General features: G+C 36.0%; 1 protein-coding gene across 1 annotated transcript; it reads right to left on the bottom strand.

Annotated features, from left to right (window-relative positions):
• Window positions 1-4759: 4759 nt before the first annotated feature.
• LOC106076745 (epithelial membrane protein 1-like) lies at window positions 4760-15087 on the bottom strand. The gene is made up of 5 exons (XM_056019334.1): window positions 14934-15087; window positions 9550-9656; window positions 7824-7939; window positions 6945-7094; window positions 4760-5454 (listed from the first exon to the last, which is right to left on the bottom strand). The coding sequence occupies exons 2-5, from the start codon at window positions 9630-9632 to the stop codon at window positions 5285-5287; spliced, it is 519 nt and encodes a 172-aa protein (XP_055875309.1). The 5' UTR covers window positions 9633-9656; window positions 14934-15087; the 3' UTR covers window positions 4760-5284.
• Window positions 15088-16386: the final 1299 nt, after the last annotated feature.

The raw sequence follows: 16386 nt of genomic DNA, 5'->3' as shown, positions 1-16386 counted from the left end.
ACAATCAGAAGAAAGTAGTCAATGTTGGTGCGTAAAACATTTTCATATCCCTCCTCCCCGCGCCTATATATGTGCGTTTATATGTTATAATTTAGTGCAAATTTCTGTTAAAACAATTACTGACAACTCAAATAATATCGTTTGTGCCGGAGATTCAAATGTAAACTATTATTTCAAGCAATGATGATCATACGATAATAAATACAAAGCTTGAATTCTGAAATCTAGAATCCCTTTAATAAAACATACACACCATCCAATGCAAAAGAATTCAAGCTCATATCTACAACTACAACTGACTTTGGACGTCCTTTCCGAAACTGTTTTATTATCTCCCTCAAACTATATTTAGCAACTAGAAACAAGCAAATCTCGCACCTTTTATGAAATTAACATCGCTTCTGTTGCAAGAATTTGTTCCAAGAACCCGTCCACAATCAACCTGGACGTTGCTTTGGAGATAGTTGCAGGAAACTAAAATAAACTTAGTGCAACAGCTGCTTTATGCTACATGATGCGCACAAACAGCATAGTATATATATATATATATATATATATATATATATATATATATATATAAAGTGTTCTAAATTGCAATTAGAGCTACATCTAGATCCCATAACCAGCCGATTTTAAGGGAGATGTTTAAGCTAAAAGGGAGACTATTTCATTCTTCCCGATTACGTCAAAAGGTTAACGTTATTACGTCACAACGAATATCGCGTGGTGTGACAAAGGTTTTCCTTATACAGAGACTTTGATACATCTCCCATAATTCTAGTGAATAGTATATAACCCATCAACTTTGAAAGTTATTTAAGGTTAATATATTGTTGTTACTTACCTTCAGTCTTAAGACGACCATGGCTCATCCGAGAATAATGGTCTTTACGAATGGTCAAATTGAAAGAGTTACAACATTTTTATCAAAAGTTAAAATCATCTTTGTAGCGTCTGCGTGACAGTTTGTGTGTGTGTGTGTGTGGTGTAAATGAAATAAGATAAATTCAAGCAAAGACTTTGAGGTAGGCTCAACGATGTTGACACCAGCTTTGACAGTCTTCATTTATATATTTGTTATTAGATCTTGGAGCATTATCAAGCATAACCCCAGGTCGTAGTGACCTACACTTCAAAACACAGCTCTTGGTATAATTGTTTTAAGAAATGTATGCATGTGTGTGTGTGTGTGTGTGTGTGTGCATGTGTTTAATTGTGTGTGTGTGTATTTGTGTATAAGTGATAGAGAAAGAAAAATCATTGTATATATATATATATATATATATATATATATATATATACTAGCCTGACATTACCCGCTGCCTGCGGGTCTAAGTTTGTGTTTACTAATCTAGTAGATTGCATTTAGATGTATGTTAAACTTAACTAATGATAGTTTCAAGTTTTTTTCTCTTTCGCTACGAAAATAAAATTAGTTTTGCGAAAATGGGTTTACCCAGAGCCGATACATTCATATCTATTACAATGAAAAGAGCGATAGCTTTGTTAAATGAATGGGATTATATAGTAAACAATTAAACGAAATCATTTTTTAGTACACGATTCATGAATGAATATAGGCCTATCTCAACTCGGCTTCGCAGCTTTCGTAAACGAATGTAGTCTCTTAAAAATGCTTTAGAAAACCCAATTTGAATGTTTATTTGATCAAAATATGAAATGAATGGACTATAATTAGTATTTCATGTGTTAAAGTATAAAAGAATCTGTGCGAAGAGAAGTTTTATCACAGCGATGCCCAAACTACGGCCCGCGGGCCAGATCCGGCCCGCGACGTGCTTCTATCCGGCCCGCCAACGCATGGGAACAAAATGTAAAAAAAACAATTAAAAATTTAAAAAATGTTAACAAAAAAAATTTAAAACTTTTTTTTTAAATTAAAAAATTAGAATGTTGAAAAAATATTATCTTTAAGTTAGGATTCTCACTCATTCTTTGATGAATTTCATCTTTATCTTTGGTATTCTAATATTCATAGTAAATATTTTTTTGTATTGTAAGAACACAAGTGTTGTTTTTTTTCAATGGCGATAAAACTAGACAGCTATTTTAAATTATTGAAAAATTCCGCCACTGTCTTGAGCTAGCCGTGTCCTTGACACCTAGTGTGTGCAACACAGAGATCATTGAGGCATCGTTTTGGGTCGTGTTCTTTTGATATCAAAGCGATTGGTACCGTAGTGTTTAACGTTTGTGATTTAATGAAATGGGAGAGCCTAAGAAACGAAAAGTGGACTCTGAATGTAGAAACTTTCAAGAAAAGTGGACAGATCTTTACTTTTTTGTGGAATATGATAGTAAGTCAACATGTTAGATTTGTAAAGAAAGTGTGGCTGTTTTTAAAGAACATAACATTAAAAGGCACTATGAAGCCAAACACATAAACACATATGGTGGCATTCTTGGTTTGAGTCGCGAAGACAAGATTGTCAAGTTACGACTAGAGTTTGGGGGATTGACAAGAATATTTAACAAAAAGAGACAAGAAATTGAGTCGGCGATAAGGGCCAGCTACAGAGTTGCTCACATCTTAAGTAGAGCAATGAAGCCTTTTTCAGATGGCGAATGTGTAAAAAAGTGCTTGCTAGCAGTGATGGAAGAAATGTGTCCTGAAAAGAAGAATACAGTAGAAGCTGTCAGCCTTTCTTGCTTGACAATTACAAGGCGAGTGGAAGATATGGGGGTAAATCTTCATTCACAATTAATGCAGCACAATTCGAAATGTTGTCTATTGCTGCTGAAGAGTTCACTGACATAATTGATACTGCGCAACTCTTGGTATTTATTCGCAGTACAATCAGCAACTTTGATAAAACAGAGGAGTTAGCAGCTATGAGGAGCATGCATGGGACAACAACTGGAGAAAACCTGTTCAAAGAAGTGTCAACCATCATAGAGGACCTTGTTCTTCCTTGGAATAAATTAGTTGGAGTGACTACTGATGGCGCTAGAAATATGGTTGGATGTCACAGCGGACTGACAGCAAGAGTTATTAAAACATTTGTTGAGTCAAATGGAACTGAACCCCTGCTGCTTCACTGCATCATTCACCAACAAAATCTCTGTGGAAAGGTTTTGAATCTGGACCATGTGATGATGATTGTACTCAACAATGTAAATTTCATCAAATCACAAAAGCGTTGAATCACAGAACTTTCAAAGATTTTCTGACAGAAATAGAGTCCGAATATGAAGACGTTCTATTTCACAGTGAAGTGAGGGGCTGGTTAAGCCGAGGAAAGGTGTTAAAACGTTGTTTTTTTTAAATCAAAACAAGTGCCACAACTGAACGACCCTTCATGGTTGTGGGATTTGGCTATTTTATGCGACATCACATTTAAATGAACTTAACACCAAACTACAAGGGAAAGACAAATTGATTTCGCATGTGTATGCAGACATATGTGCTTTCCAAACAAATTGCAACTCTTCATTCAACAGGCGGAAAGGGTGCATCTTGTCCACTTTCCTACCTGTAACACTCTACAAAATGATAAGCAGCTAAATATGTCTCTCCCAAAAGAAAGAATGATCCAACTTCTGAGGCTCTTGATGGATAATTTCAGTGAAAGATTTGTGGATTTTCAGAATTTAAAAAATGAAATCCGTCTTTATGAAAATCCGTTTGCTGCCGATGTATCAAGTGCCCCGACAGATCTACAACTGGAACTGATTGACTTACAAAACCAGACATCCCTGCTTGACAAATTTCAAGTGATGCAGACCATTGACTTCTACTCCATGTTACTTGCTGAAGCGTTTCCAAATCTTCGAAAACAAGCGCTAAGGATGATCACAATGTTTTCAAGCACTTATTTGTGGGAACAAACTTTTTCAATGATGAAACGGGTGAAAACCATGTTACGTAATCGCCTCACGGATGAACATCTAGATTCAGTGCTCCGAGTTGGTGTTTCATCTATGCAGCCAGATATTCAGAAGATGGTTTTGGATAAACTTCATGTATCACATTAATTTATGTAAGTAGGTCCACAAATAAAACTATTAAAAATAGCATATTGTATTTTTTTTTTCTTTTTGGTGTTATGGCCCGCGACACGAATGCCGAAAATTTCAATGGCCCGCAGACGGAATAAGGTTGGGCATCACTGTTTTATCATATTAGAGTTGAATTAGAGTTTTAGATCTAGGGATGGGATTATAAAGTAAACAATTAAATGAATTAATTTTTAGTAGGAAATCTGTAGTCACAGATATAAGGAACTAATTTATGTAAAAAAATGCTTTTAAACAAAATTAAAGGTTAATTTTATTATATAATGAAATCCATGGATCTTCTTTTGTATTTTCATGTGTCAAAGTAAAAAACTATCTGCGCAAAGTGTATTTCTTAAAATTAGATCTAGATCTAAATCCTTTCGATCTTTTCTCATGTCAACATTGTTAACCATGGCCTAGATCCATAAAATACTATAGCTGTACTAGAGTCGGACAACTTTATTTTTTTAGGGTCTTAAGTTTGTTTTAGGGCTACAATACATACACTACGGTCTAAGTTGGTACTCAAGAAACATTCCTGCCAAGTTTTATCAAGATTTGTCAAGCGGTTTTGATGTCAATAAGTCACATACATACACCTCACATTCTACTTTATAGTATAGAAGATAGAGAGAGAGAGAGAGAGACAGACAGAGAGAGAGAGAGAGAGAGAAAGCTAATGTGCGTGAAAGAGAAAGAGAGAGTTTGAAAGTGAGAAAAAAAAGGTTAAACATGAGACTTTATTTTCTCTTTTCTTTTTCTTATATCAATAATAATTTATTATATTAAAAAATGGACGGAATACAAATGACATGAATATAAATTTGAAAAAAAAAGACATTTCCAAATAATAGTTTAGAAAAAACTTTCAGGAATAACTGGTTGAAATGGAAGCGTCTTTTCGCTGATTTCTGAACTTCCTAGACGATGTATACAATATAATACATTCAACTAGCGATATTTTAGTTAATACATGAATTAATTTTTACAAACATCACCAATACATTAACTCATTCAAGCATCGTAACACTATCAACGAGTGACCTACAGACAGATTTGTAACAGTGTTATTTTTTAAATGCATGCATTCTCATTTTTCATTTCTCAAGAAGCAAGGCATACATAAAGTAAGCTATCACATGATTGGACAAAATATCAAAGTATAACGTAAGCTTTCCCATGATTGGACAAAATATCAATGTATATAGTAAGCTATCACTTGGTTGGAAAAAAATATCAGTTTATCTTAATCTTGGTGCTGGCTTTACTTCGAGCTGACAGAGCTGTTACCTCGGCCACCTATGATCATGATGATGCCACCAATCAGAGCCAAGATTAGAGCGCAGACGGCCAGGGCGTAAGAGTAGCCAAATCTGCCAGTAAAATCTTCGTATTCAGCCCCAAAGATGGCGACAGATATAAGCCAGCATCCAGCTGAAGAAATGCAAAGCAAAGTCAATTAAGTCTTATCAGTTTAAGCTAGTAAAAGAATTTAACTTTAAATAGCTCATAAATGTATTCACAAATGTTTAAAATCTTGGACTCTATAACGGAAAGAAAAAACAAAGTAAAATCGACCTTTCATACTTGGCGATCAATGGGGCAGAGGATGTAAAGGTCATATGTTTCTTTGGCCCTCACATAACGAGGATGTCATGTGGCCAGAACAACGCCCAACCGCCTTTACTTTTCCAACTAATGTCAGGTATCCATTGGAGTTGGATAACGGAGCCAAATAAAATGAAATAAATATCGGTACAAATATTTATGAACCTTGAGGATTCAGGAGACTTATGAGGGATGAGTAGTAAATTATTCTTACACAAGAAATGTTTTACTTCTACTTTTTATGTTGTTGTTTTTAAATATGTTAATTAGCCTTTTAATGTTCAAAATGTTTCCTATGTGCACATATTTTAAAGAAAGCTTAATCTCTCAATTGTCCCCGTATTCGGTCCGTGGCAGAGATATTGATCATCAAGTGCGACATGTTGGTCATAGAATCAAGTGCGTCATATCAGTCATAGAATCAAGTGCGTCATATCAGTCATAGAATCAAGTGCGTCATATCAGTCCTAGAATCAAGTGCGTCATATCAGTCATAGAATCAAGTGCGACCTATCAGTCATAGAATCAAGTGCGTCATATCAGTCATAGAATCAAGTGCGTCATATCAGTCATAGAATCAAGTGCGTCATATCAGTCATAGAATCAAGTGCGTCATATCAGTCATAGAATCAAGTGCGTCATATCAGTCATAGAATCAAGTGCGTCATATCAGTCAAAGAATCAAGTGCGTCATATCAGTCATAGAATCAAGTGCGACATATTGGTCATAGAATCAAGTGCGTCATATCAGTCATAGAATCAAGTGCGACATATTGGTCATAGAATCAAGTGCGTCATATCAGTCATAGAATCAAGTGCGACATATTGGTCATAGAATCAAGTGCGTCATATCAGTCATAGAATCAAGTGCGACTTATTGGTCATAGAATCAAGTGCGTCATATCAGTCATAGAATCAAGTGCGACATATTGGTCATAGAATCAAGTGCGTCATATCAGTCATAGAATCAAGTGCGACATATTGGTCATAGAATCAAGTGCGTCATATCAGTCATAGAATCAAGTGCGACATATTGGTCATAGAATCAAGTGCGTCATATCAGTTATAGAATCAAGTGCGACATATTGGTCATAGAATCAAGTGCGACATATCAGCCATAGAATCAAGTGCGACATATTGGTCATAGGATCAAATGCGACATATTGGTCATAGAATCATGTGCGTCATATCAGTCATAGAATCAAGTGCGACGTATCAGTCAAAGAATCAAGTGCGACATATTGGTCATAGAATCAAGTGCGACAAATCGGTCTCACAATAATCTGAGCAAGGAGTGGCATGGCTGAAGCAATTACCTGAAACAAAGAGAGTGATGGCTGAAGCAATGCCAGTTTCAGCGTTTCCTTTACAACTTCCCCAGAACATGTACAAGACAATGAGAAGAAAGCCGACGTTCAGTGCAATAAAGCCAAAGATTGCAAATGCTTGAATGGCGTCAAATTCATCTGAAAGATACAAAAAATATAATAGTTGTGAACAGTGGCGTCACTAGGATCGGTGTCACCCGATGCGGCCCGCACCCCCTAGTGACGTCACTAGTTGTGAATCAGAACAAACTCAATTAGTGCACAAAAACTATGACGCGAAGCTGCAGGAGCCTAGATGTTAGTTAACTTGTGGGACTTAGGTAACCAGTCAGTGTGACATAGGTAGTGCTTAGGTAACCAGTCAGTGTGACATAGGTAGGATTTCTCAATGATCTTGTATTTTAAGGGAGGACAAAATAATATTTAAATTACTCGGGTCAAAGGTTTTACCACTTTTAAAATATTACAGTATATGTATACATATATATATATATATATATATATATATATATATATATATATATATATATATATATATATATATATATATATATAAGTGTTGATATACAGATGTATGTATCGTTCCTTCTGTCTCGGAAGACAATAGTTGCGCCCAGATGAGTCACTGGCTTTGGTTTCGTCTTGAGACGGGGCAGAATCTGGAGTGACTGATGAAGCCAATTCTGGAGCGACAGAGTTTGACACAGTTCGTACATGCCTATGCATCTGTTCTAGGGCTGTATATATATATATATACATTTCAATGACTATTGAATATCTCAAAGAACTTTATTTATTCTATCAAATAAGGTTAACATTCAAGCTCTTGACGGGCAGAAAGAATAACTTAAAAGTGCAAACACTTACCATCGGGACTCCCATCCAGCATGGTACCGCAAGTAGCAGCCCCGCATTGCCTCCATAGTCCTATATAGCTAGTGCCACTGAAGACATACCAAGATGTGGTGCAGAAGGCTATCCAACTAGAGAGGATAGTACAAACAATGTGTCGTCAATGCAGATAGTTTGAGATCTACCAATAATTTACATTTACTTCCATAATAGAGATGTGTATAGATCTTTATAACGTCAGAAAAACAAAATTACTCCTATAATGTATATTCGAAATATCCGTGAGACTTGTTTGTGAATATAAACATGTTATTACATTATGCGCAATGAATTGATGACTATATTACATTGTCTCTTTACTTACACTCCGTAACACTGTTTTAACTCGTGATTGGGGTAATAACATTGTAGTCTTCAAATTGTTTTACTTATATACTTTACACTAGTGTTTCCCAAACTTTTTCTCTAGGTCAGTGTTTCCTAAACTTTTTCTCTAGGTCAGTGTTTCCCAAACTTTTTCTCTAGGTCAGTGTTTCCTAAACTTTTTCTCTAGGTCAGTGTTTCCCAAACTTTTTCTCTAGGTCAGTGTTTCCTAAACTTTTTCTCTAGGTCAGTGTTTCCCAAACTTTTTCTCTAGGTCAGTGTTTCCTAAACTTTTTCTCTAGGTCAGTGTTTCCCAAACTTTTTCTCTAGGTCAGTGTTTCCCAAACTTTTTCTCTAGGTCAGTGTTTCCTAAACTTTTTCTCAAGGTCAGTGTTTCCTAAACTTTTTCTCTAGGTCAGTGTTTCCTAAACTTTTTCTCTAGGTCAGTGTTTCCTAAACTTTTTCTCTAGGTCAGTGTTTCCTAAACTTTTTCTCTAGGTCAGTGTTTCCTAAACTTTTTCTCTAGGTCAGTGTTTCCCAAACTTTTTCTCTAGGTCAGTGTTTCCTAAACTTTTTCTCTAGGTCAGTGTTTCCCAAACTTTTTCTCTAGGTCAGTGTTTCACAAACTTTTTCTCTAGGTCAGTGTTTCCCAAACTTTTTCTCTATGTCAGTGTTTCCCAAACTTTTTCTCTAACGCATTACTTCGCACATTCTGAGAATTTAGCGGAACATTTAGCACATTCTGAGTATTTAGCGGAACATTTCGCACATTCTGAGTATTTAGCGGAACATTTCGCACATTCTGAGTATTTAGCGGAACATTTCGGACATTCTGAGTAATTAGCGGAACATTTAGCACATTATGAGTATTTAGCGGAACACTTTGCTTATTTTTGTAGAGATTAATTAGAGATTAATATGTGGGGGCATGGTGGCTTAGTGGTTAAGATTGGCTTCCGAGCCTGGGGTCATGGGTTTGAATCTCGGCTAAGACTGAGATTTTGAATTTCGTGATTTTTAAGGCGTCCTTGAGTCCACCCAGCTCTTGGAGAGGGGTGTCATTAAGTGTGTGCGACAAGTCTATGTTGTCCTGCTATGAAATAAAAAGTATATTACAATTAACTTGTTTATGAAAAGTAGAAAGGGTACTGATTACTGACTGACTACGTTGCGTTGGCCGGCGGAGGTGGGCAAACGCAGGAGTTCACACCCTACTAGATCAGTATAAAATAAAATTGATAGTCATTTTCCCTCATTTATGTGAATTCGATATATTTTCAATAATGAAATGGACAATACATCCGCAAACCGAATTTCACTAGTAATTATCTAAGAGCGGTTCTAAAATTTACACTGAAAGAAAACACTGTGGACTTACTTGACTACAACGGCCAATAAAACAACAAAAAATGCAATTTTTGTCAGGACGTTGGCTCCCATAAATCCATCCTTGACTCCCATTTTGTTTCTGTTTGTGATTTAATCCTGAACATTAAAAAAAAAGACTTTTATACATGGCAGTACAACAATAAATAGCCAGCTTTTTGGTGTCTACGGTGTACAAAAATGAAAAAAAAGTGTTGATAAGGTTTGCTTTTTAAAAGCTATACGATTAAATCTTGGCACTTTTAGCACCACAGAATCCATTTTCTCCGAGCTCTTCCATTTCTAGCACAAAATAAAGTCGTAATGGGGGAATCATTAGACAGTCACTCTATCAAAGTGGCACAACTCATGACTTCTGTGGCATTTTACGTATCGAGAGACGATCTTTTCCCTTTGCAACGTCTTGTGTGACTGAAGAGGCCAATCCTTGATACACAGCTGCGATCGCAGGTTGATTACTGTCAGAGATGGAGTGACCTCTCCATTGCTGGGGGAAAGCCTGGGCGGTAAATTTGCGAGTGCTGGGCTGCCCACAAGTCAGCACACGCCTCTCTTCCATACTGATCGGGTCCAAAGGGATGGCAAGCCATCACAATTTTGGGACAGGTGGCTGCAGACGTTTGCCAGAGAGCAGTAGTCTTACTACTGTCCCCCCGCCTACGGGGCTACAGGACCGGATTTTCTGTCAGGGTTTACTCCCTTAGCTTTAGACCTTACAGGGACACACACACACGGCAGTGCGGCTATTGACCTATAGCTAGGGGTTTGGTTTGTGGGTAGCAGGGCCATGCCTGCCCCACATCTTGGGGCCAAGCCTCCTCCGAGACCCTTGCAGTTTGGCCTGAGGCTTCACAGCTGGCTAGCATCTGTGAAAGGGGAGCAATTTTGTAAGTCTCTCTTGCCAGTATATAGCCTCTCCACAGCAAGTCCTAACTCAAAACTTAGTTGAAAACAAATTGGCAACTAACTAGCGGTAAACATAAAGCAGAGTTGATACGAATATCAACTGTGTTCAAATGAAAACTTCACAGGAATGTAAAGCTTAGTTTAATCATTTTGTCAATAAATTAGAATTAGATCGAGATCTAAATTATGTAGCTCTTATCTATCATTAAAAAAAAAACTACATCTAGGGATTTATTAGAAAATTACGAGTTAAGTTTTACATCTTCGGGCTTATAAAATATATTTGTCACCAGGATATATATATGTGCATTACAGATCTATAATCTATAGCAGGGTTTCACAACCTGTGAGTCGCGACCCGATTGACGATTTGCCAGGGGTCGCCTAAGACCATCGAAAATATGGATTGTTATTGTCTACTCTTCTATTGCTGTATGTGTGTGTGCTGGGGGGGGGTCGCGGCAGAGTGGGGGATTGTAGAAAGGGGTCGCCAGGCATAAAAGGTTGAGAACAGCTGATCTATAGGTTAGTGCGTTAATAAAAAAAAAACACTAAGAATTTTAGCACTTTTTTTTTTATTTAGTTGACAACATTGAGGGTCAACGTAGAGTCCTTGACATTTTTTAGTTGAACTTGAAAATCTCCAATAGCATCCTTCGTAAGAGTCTTCGTTATAATAATTAAGTATCTACGATCACCTAAAAAAATCATTTTGCTTAGGGTTTAGCTCTGTCTAAATATTTTGATGAATATACATTTCACAAAATCCTAGTGCTTTAGACAAATAAATGTCATTCTATCTCGGAAGACAATAGATGCGCCCAGATGAGTCACTGGCTTTGGTTTCGTCTTGAGAAGGGGCAGATTTTCCGTAGTGCTATTAGAGCATGGAATGGGTTGCCTGAGCTAGCCAGGAAAACCACTGACTTGGCATTAGGTCATTTGTTAATATGCATGACGCGTAGGACGTAATCGTCTTCTTGTTTGAAGTAACGTCTGTACCAAATAAGATAAGATGTCATATTTTGTTAAGTCTTTAATAGGAATACAATGTCCTAATTGTGAACATTCTTACACCGTGTTAAAATCTATTGGGTTGAAGTGTGGACCGTAAAGTGACGGGTGGAATGAGATCATGTTTATGTTTTACTTACTTCTACTGTAACTCAGACATAAGGATTTTGGATCTTACAAAGACCTTTCTTCAGGGAACAGTACCAGAAAAAAGAAAAAAAGGCAGACAAAGAAAGCGACGGGAAGACAACATGCCAATGAAAAAGGTTCTATCCACGGCAAAAGACAAGAGAGAAATGGAGATAGACAAATCTTGTATGGTACCCAAACGTCCCTAAGGGATATGTAAAGGTAAAGGTGTGATATCTAGTAAGGGCTTTTGTTTTGAAAGGCTAGTAATAATACAAAAATACATTTACACAAGAACAAAAAAAAAGAGCCATTATAATACTAATAATGTTATGTATAAAGCTATTAACAAACAAAATGTAGGCTCAAGGCGCTTTGATAGCGTTACAAACATAAACACCAGAGCTAAAAAGACAAACTAATCTACAAAAATTTAAACAGATAGGTCTTAGTGTTCTTCTTAAATGTTGTCTGTCAGAGATCAATGGAGAGTGAGTTCCAAACCTTTGGTCCGTGCAGTAAAAATCCCGCAGATCGTAGGGAGAAACGTGGCACCTCTAAAAGCATTGATCCCGTTGAGTCATAATTATTAGGGATAAATTAAACAACTGTTAATATATATTTTGAAAAAGTGATCATGTCATATTGACCTGTAAATCTTGCGCAAGACAATTAGTCCGAGAGGAAAACTTTTCAGTTATAAAAAAAATCCCACAAGAAAGACTCGTGTTATTAGGAACTTGACAACTATTTACCCTCATGTTTATTTACAAGAAAGGCAGCAGAAAAAAACTCTTTTAAATTTTCCTTGATCTTGTGAAAACTGGTGCTCAGGGGAAGGGGAACTAACTGAATGGATCTTTCAGTGCTCAATTTTTTTTTTTTGACGAATTGATACATTGATTTGTTGAAACATGACACTAAAGTGCCGGACCTACGACAGAGAAAGACTAGCCAGCGACCAAGGGCCTCACAATTAATGGGCCTCACAGACACATAATGGGCCTCCACATTTTCAAGAATATATAATTTTTATTTAAATATGAAAATAATTGAGATCTTGTGAATTGTAACTTTCAATACGACTCTAGTGGGAATATACAAAGAACTGTTATAGGACTTGTTATATTTCAAAATATGTGAAAATAAGTGACACCAGATTAATTTACCAATGGCCATATCAATTTCTTTCATCACAAATATGGGTCGTGCATTGATCTGTTAATATTTTAAAGTACATTTCTATTCAAGCTTGAAGCGAATAGTGTACTCCAGTGACTAAAATCCAGCACTTTGTACACCATAGTCTGTCAATTAATTATTTTCTTTTGTATTGAGCTTAAGTAGAGGCTGTCACGCTAGAATGCATTAAAAAAAAAAAGAAGTAATTGACTAATACTGCACCGATGTGAAACAGAGAGGATTCTCTTTGCTGGATTGTAAAGTATAGAACATTTATTTGTCAGTTAAGGCTAAAATCATAGGCTTTTTTTTATTATTAATTTTAATTAGGACACCGCCGCTATTGTGCCATTCAGTTTTAGCGTTTTCCTCCTAGGAATCCTTGGGCCTAAGGCCTCTGTTCTTGTTTCTTGCCTATTTATTTTTTTGGTGTTTCTTTCTCCTCTTGTATGGCCTTTTTTTTTAATAAATTTTATTTCAAAACACTCAACATATTATTGTATATTAATAATAATACAAAAGTAATTTTATAAAACAAATTCTTATGAAGAAAATATTTAACTAATGCATTCTAACATTTCCAGTACGACAGTGGAGTGGACTGAAGCATAAGTTTCTGACCTAATTGAGACTGTGTGAATTATAACTTTCAGTATCTTTAGTGGTAAAATACAAAGATTTGTTACGTAGTATTCTATATTTTAGATTATCAATCGATAGCCTTTAAGATGTATTTGCTTAACTGTCTTTAGGTTGATATTTAAAAAAAATAATTGTTAAAAGCTAAGCTTTTATGTATTTGTATAAATTAAAGGCTGATTCAGTCCCCTTATTTCTTTAGTTCTTTGCTCTCCCTATTTCGGAGACTTAATGCAGACGTCAGACTTGAATGATCCCTAAATGTTTTTCACCTTATATTTTTCTAATGTCACAAACTGTCCCTAGACGCTATAAAAATGGTTGGAGAAAGGTGCGTGTGTTAGGAGGGGAATTAGTTTATTGTTGCATGGAAGTTGTATGAAGTCCAGTGCCTGCGTTTGATACACGAGTTTTATGATAAGATATCTGGTTACATTTTTATCTTTCATAATAGTAATAAATAACACTAATTTATTTTATGTAGCGCTGTTAACAAACAAACAGAATTGAGTCTCAAGACGCTATGAGAGACAACAAAAAACAGATATAAAATCGACAGCGAAAAGGATCAAGTGATTTAAACAGACACGTTGTTAATTCTTGAATGTAGTGAAGCCTGGGAAGTGAGTTCCAAACTTTTGCTCCATGGGCTGAAAAAGGTTCGAAAACCCAAAAAAGTTTTGAGGGAAAAGCCAGGCACAAGTTCATTGGTATCTTACGATTTCTGTTTTAAAATGGTAAAACTAAGTTTTAAACAATGCTACAACATTATTGTTTAGTTTAAGTTCTGGCGGATGTTTAATTAATGTTGGATTGTTAAACAAACAAAAAAATTAAATGCAATCACATTAAAAAAGGAATAGAAATGGCTGAACGGTAAAGCGCTCGGCTTCCGAACCGTGGGTCCCGGTTTCGAATCCTGGTGAAGACTGGGATTTTAAATTTCGAGATCTTTGGGCGCCTCTGAGTCCACCCAACTCTAATGGTACCTGACAATAGTTGGGGAAAAGTAAAAGCGATTGGTCATTATGCTGGCCACATGACACCCTGGTTAACCGTTGGCCACAAAACAGTTGACCTTTACATCATCTGCCCTATAATGCCTTATAGATCGCAAGGTCTGAAAGGGAAATTTAACTTAGATATTAAATAATTATTACAGACCTTTTATTTACGCCTAATTAATGTATAGATCATAACATGTGCCTCATTAGTTTTAGCAAAACCATTTTTTTAAAAAATCTTTTTAGCATTAACTAAAAGACCATGTGAAAAAAAAAGAGTTGCTAATCGTGACCGTATCAAAACCAATGTGCAACATCTTCCCGGTACACCGAGTATAAGTACAAAGATGTGAAGCGTGTATGAGTTAAATAGAATGTATCCCTTTTAATCTAAACTAAACTGTATGGAAATAACAACTGTACATTATGAACAAACTCATTTACATCCAAAGCGAAACTTTGAAGAAAATATAAATGAGTACATAGTCCAATAAGAACTTACTTCAGAAGTAAACTCCACTATTCAAACAAGGCAGAATTGATGGTTTTCTTAACCCCTCCACTCTTTTAAATATCAACCTGTCGCTATTGATACTCCAGCTCCTTAGTAACACGACGAGAGAGGGTTAATATGTTTTTTACGCCACACCCTGCGGTAAACAGTTGAGAGTAACCGAATTGCTTGGCTTTCAATGTTGGACGCGAATGAGGCCCAGTAGAGACAAAAGCAATAGTCCTCTATCAAGTTGTGGGGATGGGGGGGGGGGGGGAGTTATAAATTGTCGTGAGCCTGCAGTAGGGAAGGCAGTTATAAAAGTCGACCTTGATCGTTATATCGTTCTGATAGATTTATACAATCTGGTTCAAGAGAAATAACATTATTAAAAAAAAACAACTATTATTTGTTTTCTTATTTAGCTAATTTTAGCGACAATAGTATCATTTAGACAGGCAAGGATGACCAAAGTTTATGCAAAGTAGTCAACGACTTTATTGTTGTGAGATGTGACAATATGTAAATCACGAATGGATCCAGGAAGCCATATGACACAATGTCCTTGTCGTAATCTTCTGACTCGGTGCCATTCGCCTTATTATTATCTTATGATGAAAAAAAAAAAAGGATCATTTTCAATCCCTCATTGCTAAAAGTATAGATCACAAAATGACTACAAATGAAGCTATTTTTATGTTTTTTCACTATATAAACCTGAGGCTGTTCTTACATGCTCTTATACGACCATTGATTGAATTGAAACATCAGAGTCTAAAAGCACACCCCCTTCTAAAAGTCGCAGTAAACAAACTCCTAGCAGACGACACGCGAGGAAAGCGTTCTAAAAGGGCGCAATATTTTTAGCGCTTGGCGCGCTACGAAAACTAAAGTGCACATAGTCTGTACTTTGTCAATCAAAACTTGTCAACAGAGTCACACACACACACACACACACACACTACAAGATACACTCTTACACACAAGTGTTATGTTGTTTGGTGAGCTCACTGATAGACAAAAATAAAGGAAAATCTTATTTTTAAAAAAGATGTTTAATATTTCACGAATCTGAAAAGAGAAATAAGCGATGATCTAAAACACTATGTATAAATAACAGTTGGATATAAGCGATGATCTAAAACACTATGTATAAATAACAGTTGGATATAAGCGATGATCTAAAACACTATGTATAAATAACAGTTGGATATAAGCGATGATCTAAAACACTATGTATAAATAACAGTTGGATATAAGCGATGATCTAAAACACTATGTATAAATAACAGTTGGATATAAGCGATGATCTAAAACACTATGTATAAATAACAGTTGGATATAAGCGATGATCTAAAACACTATGTATAAATAACAGTTGGATATAAGGGATGATCTAAAACACTATGTATAAATAACAGTTGGATATAAGGGATGATCTAAAACACTATGTATAAATAAC

This window comes from Biomphalaria glabrata, chromosome 2, assembly GCF_947242115.1.
Source record: "Biomphalaria glabrata chromosome 2, xgBioGlab47.1, whole genome shotgun sequence".
Lineage (NCBI taxonomy): Eukaryota > Metazoa > Mollusca > Gastropoda > Planorbidae > Biomphalaria > Biomphalaria glabrata.
The sequence above is the reverse complement of the archived record's forward strand: the minus strand, read 5'-3'. Positions and strand labels throughout refer to the sequence as shown.